At 43.9% G+C, this 2,574-nt stretch overlaps 2 protein-coding genes across 2 annotated transcripts; one reads left to right on the forward strand and one right to left on the reverse strand.

The window, feature by feature from the left end:
• Positions 1 to 2: 2 nt before the first annotated feature.
• Positions 3 to 548, reverse strand: NEDG_02271 (uncharacterized protein; the record flags this gene model as incomplete). Its single annotated transcript, XM_067689689.1, has 1 exon — positions 3 to 548. A coding segment is annotated over one exon (546 nt), but the record flags the coding sequence as incomplete, so codon positions are not given.
• Positions 549 to 876: 328 nt separating this feature from the next.
• NEDG_02272 (uncharacterized protein) lies at positions 877 to 2,571 on the forward strand (the record flags this gene model as incomplete). The annotated part of the gene is made up of 1 exon (XM_067689690.1): positions 877 to 2,571. One exon carries the CDS (start codon positions 877 to 879, stop codon positions 2,569 to 2,571), a length of 1,695 nt encoding a protein of 564 aa, XP_067545777.1.
• Between the last annotated feature and the right edge of the window lie 3 nt (positions 2,572 to 2,574).

Below are 2,574 nucleotides of genomic sequence, written 5' to 3' on the forward strand. Positions count from 1 at the left end.
ACCTGCCGTGGGAGATCATTCAGGCTTAGCTCCAGTTTGGATATGTCCGAAACCACAACTGTGTGCACGTTTAGGTTGCATATGTTTGATAAGAGAGGGTCCAGCTTGTTATCGGCCAACCATCGGCCGGGGATGACCCGCCTGACCAGACTATTGTGGAGGTGCATCTTTTGGAGCGGAATGTTCATAAAGTCTATGGGCTCGTGGCCAATAGTCTCTAGGCTGTACCTGCCCAGGTTTATGTCAAGACACGGCACCAATGTTAACTGGCGTGCTATTTCTAGGGGGCACTGGGACTCTTGAAGCACGTTTAAACTGGGGCTGCCCCTGGAGAGAAATTGAATGAGTCTGCGCAAGCCATCCAAGGTGGGTTGGGATGTGGGATCGGTCAAGGGGTAATTATTAAATGTGGGTGGGTGCTCAACCATTTCAGTTGCAGACCTTATAATTCCCACTAAGAAACATAGCAAAGCAAAAAATGCCAAGCACAAGGTGACTGGTTTTTTCTGCACTCTTACCTGTTTCGGGTTGCCTTGAGTCATCATCATACGTTGAATAAAAAAATGATTTTCATAAAAAATAGCCCCGGTACTGGTTGTAGGTTATTGTTAGTGTTCGGGTTTCGAAATAAGAGTGAAACTTTAAAAATAAATTGTGTTCGGGTTAGTGCTCTGATGACTAACGAGCCACTGCCTAAACGGCCACCATGCTTTGGAATTCGCGTGGTGTTGCTAACCACCCGAACTAACTCGAAAAACGAATACTTTGGCGAGCTGCTTGAGTATTAACACCAAAAAGCACTTGCCATATATGGTAAAAGATGCAAAACTTTAGTATATTTAGAATTTTTTAGTCGAACTAACCCGAAGACCTTAAATGCAGACACATTGCAGAACACTCAAAAAGATAGCTACAATATTTTTATTTGCAGTTTTGGCTGTGATTGTTCCTATTGCTGCTAGCCAAAACACAGATGATCCGTACATAGACATAAAAGATGCTGCCCAAACATGTGTCTTCTTTAGGCGCTCGGGAAATACTCTAAAACAATATGAAGTGGATGGCAAAGTTTGCATTAGAAAAAGACAGAGGCTCTCCCCTATCTCCATCCACATCGATATGTACACCCTTCAACAAATACCTGACCAGATAGCGGATGCGTTGGTGTTTGACCATCTAATCATTAGGAGCACATCTAATTCTAAACGCACCCCATTAAACACAGAGGTGGTGGAGAAATTACTCTGGTTTCTTAGGACAGTGCACACACACAAGCTTACCATATCCGGGTTCAAACCTGTCACACACACTGCAACTACTATAGACATGCCAACTCTGGATGATGGGAGGCCATCTTATGTACACCCCGAGTGCCAGCAACCAATACCTAGGCTACTTAAAGTTTACACCAAACGCTTGGTCCTTGAAAGTATATCTGAAGATTTTGCCACCTGGATTCTACCACGTCTTGATCTAAAAGAATCTGTGTTTTCTTTACACATAAACCAAAGAGTTGGCATCTCCAACCTTTGTTTCTTAGATGCTTTAAACCCGGGGTCTCTGCTTACTATGCATGTCTACACCGGAAAAGGAGTTGGGAGCATAGACTGTGCACTGTTGCGTGAGCAGAGAGTTCGGGATGGGCTGATGGTTAAAGGCCCGCCAAACCCCATACATGCTTCCCCAGACATCATGCAAGCAATTGCTAGCAAAAACTGGGCCAAATTATGCGTGCCGGTTAGGTTGTGGTGTTCTATTGCTGCAGTGCTGCAACAGCCCATTACAATTGTTGATCTAACCTTAGACCATATGATACCGCAATATGATCCAATTATGAAGGCCATTAACCACAGCCCCATAGTTGTAGTGAAGACGCTTAATATAAGGTTAAACAATAGGCGCACCAAGCCGTTAGCAGTCAAGACCCTCAGGGATATCATGGCCTGGATAAACAAATATTTTGCATGTATTGAAAACCTTCTACTTACCAATACGCAGAATCGAGCTTTGATAGAACCCACAGTCCATAAGTATATTTGCATCGAACCACAGTTGTCAACGATCAGGACTATGAAATACAGGCTGTATAATAGGCCCACTCTCCATCTTTATAGCATCAAAAACATTCTTTGGATTGCCCCTGAAGCATACAAAGACTGGATAAGTGGCAAACTGAATGAAGAAATAATATCCACGTGCAAAGAGAAGATTATCTTCCTATACCCCATCCTCCAGAATCCCGACAGCCACTTCCTTACTAACCCCCCCGACCGCGATCCGAGCACTTTAAACACCAACCCCACCTGCTTTAACTGCAAATGGACCCTTAGTGGACTCGCATGCCTAGAGAATACCAACAACAGGTACATGGGAATTGTGTGCAAGAAAAGACATATGGGCTGCTACTTCTGCTTGAAAAAGCTAGTCAAGGAAAAAAAAGAGACACAAGAACCATTCCTCTGCCCTGAGTGTGGAGAAGAGATAATCAGCACAACGTTTAGTGGGGTAATAGAAGCCAAAAAACAGGGAACTGGCTGTTTCGGGATTATAGAGGTAGGCCTAAATCATTAGTGG

The sequence above is a fragment of the Nematocida displodere genome, assembly GCF_001642395.1.
Source record: "Nematocida displodere strain JUm2807 chromosome Unknown 35, whole genome shotgun sequence".
Classification (NCBI taxonomy): domain Eukaryota; kingdom Fungi; phylum Microsporidia; genus Nematocida; species Nematocida displodere.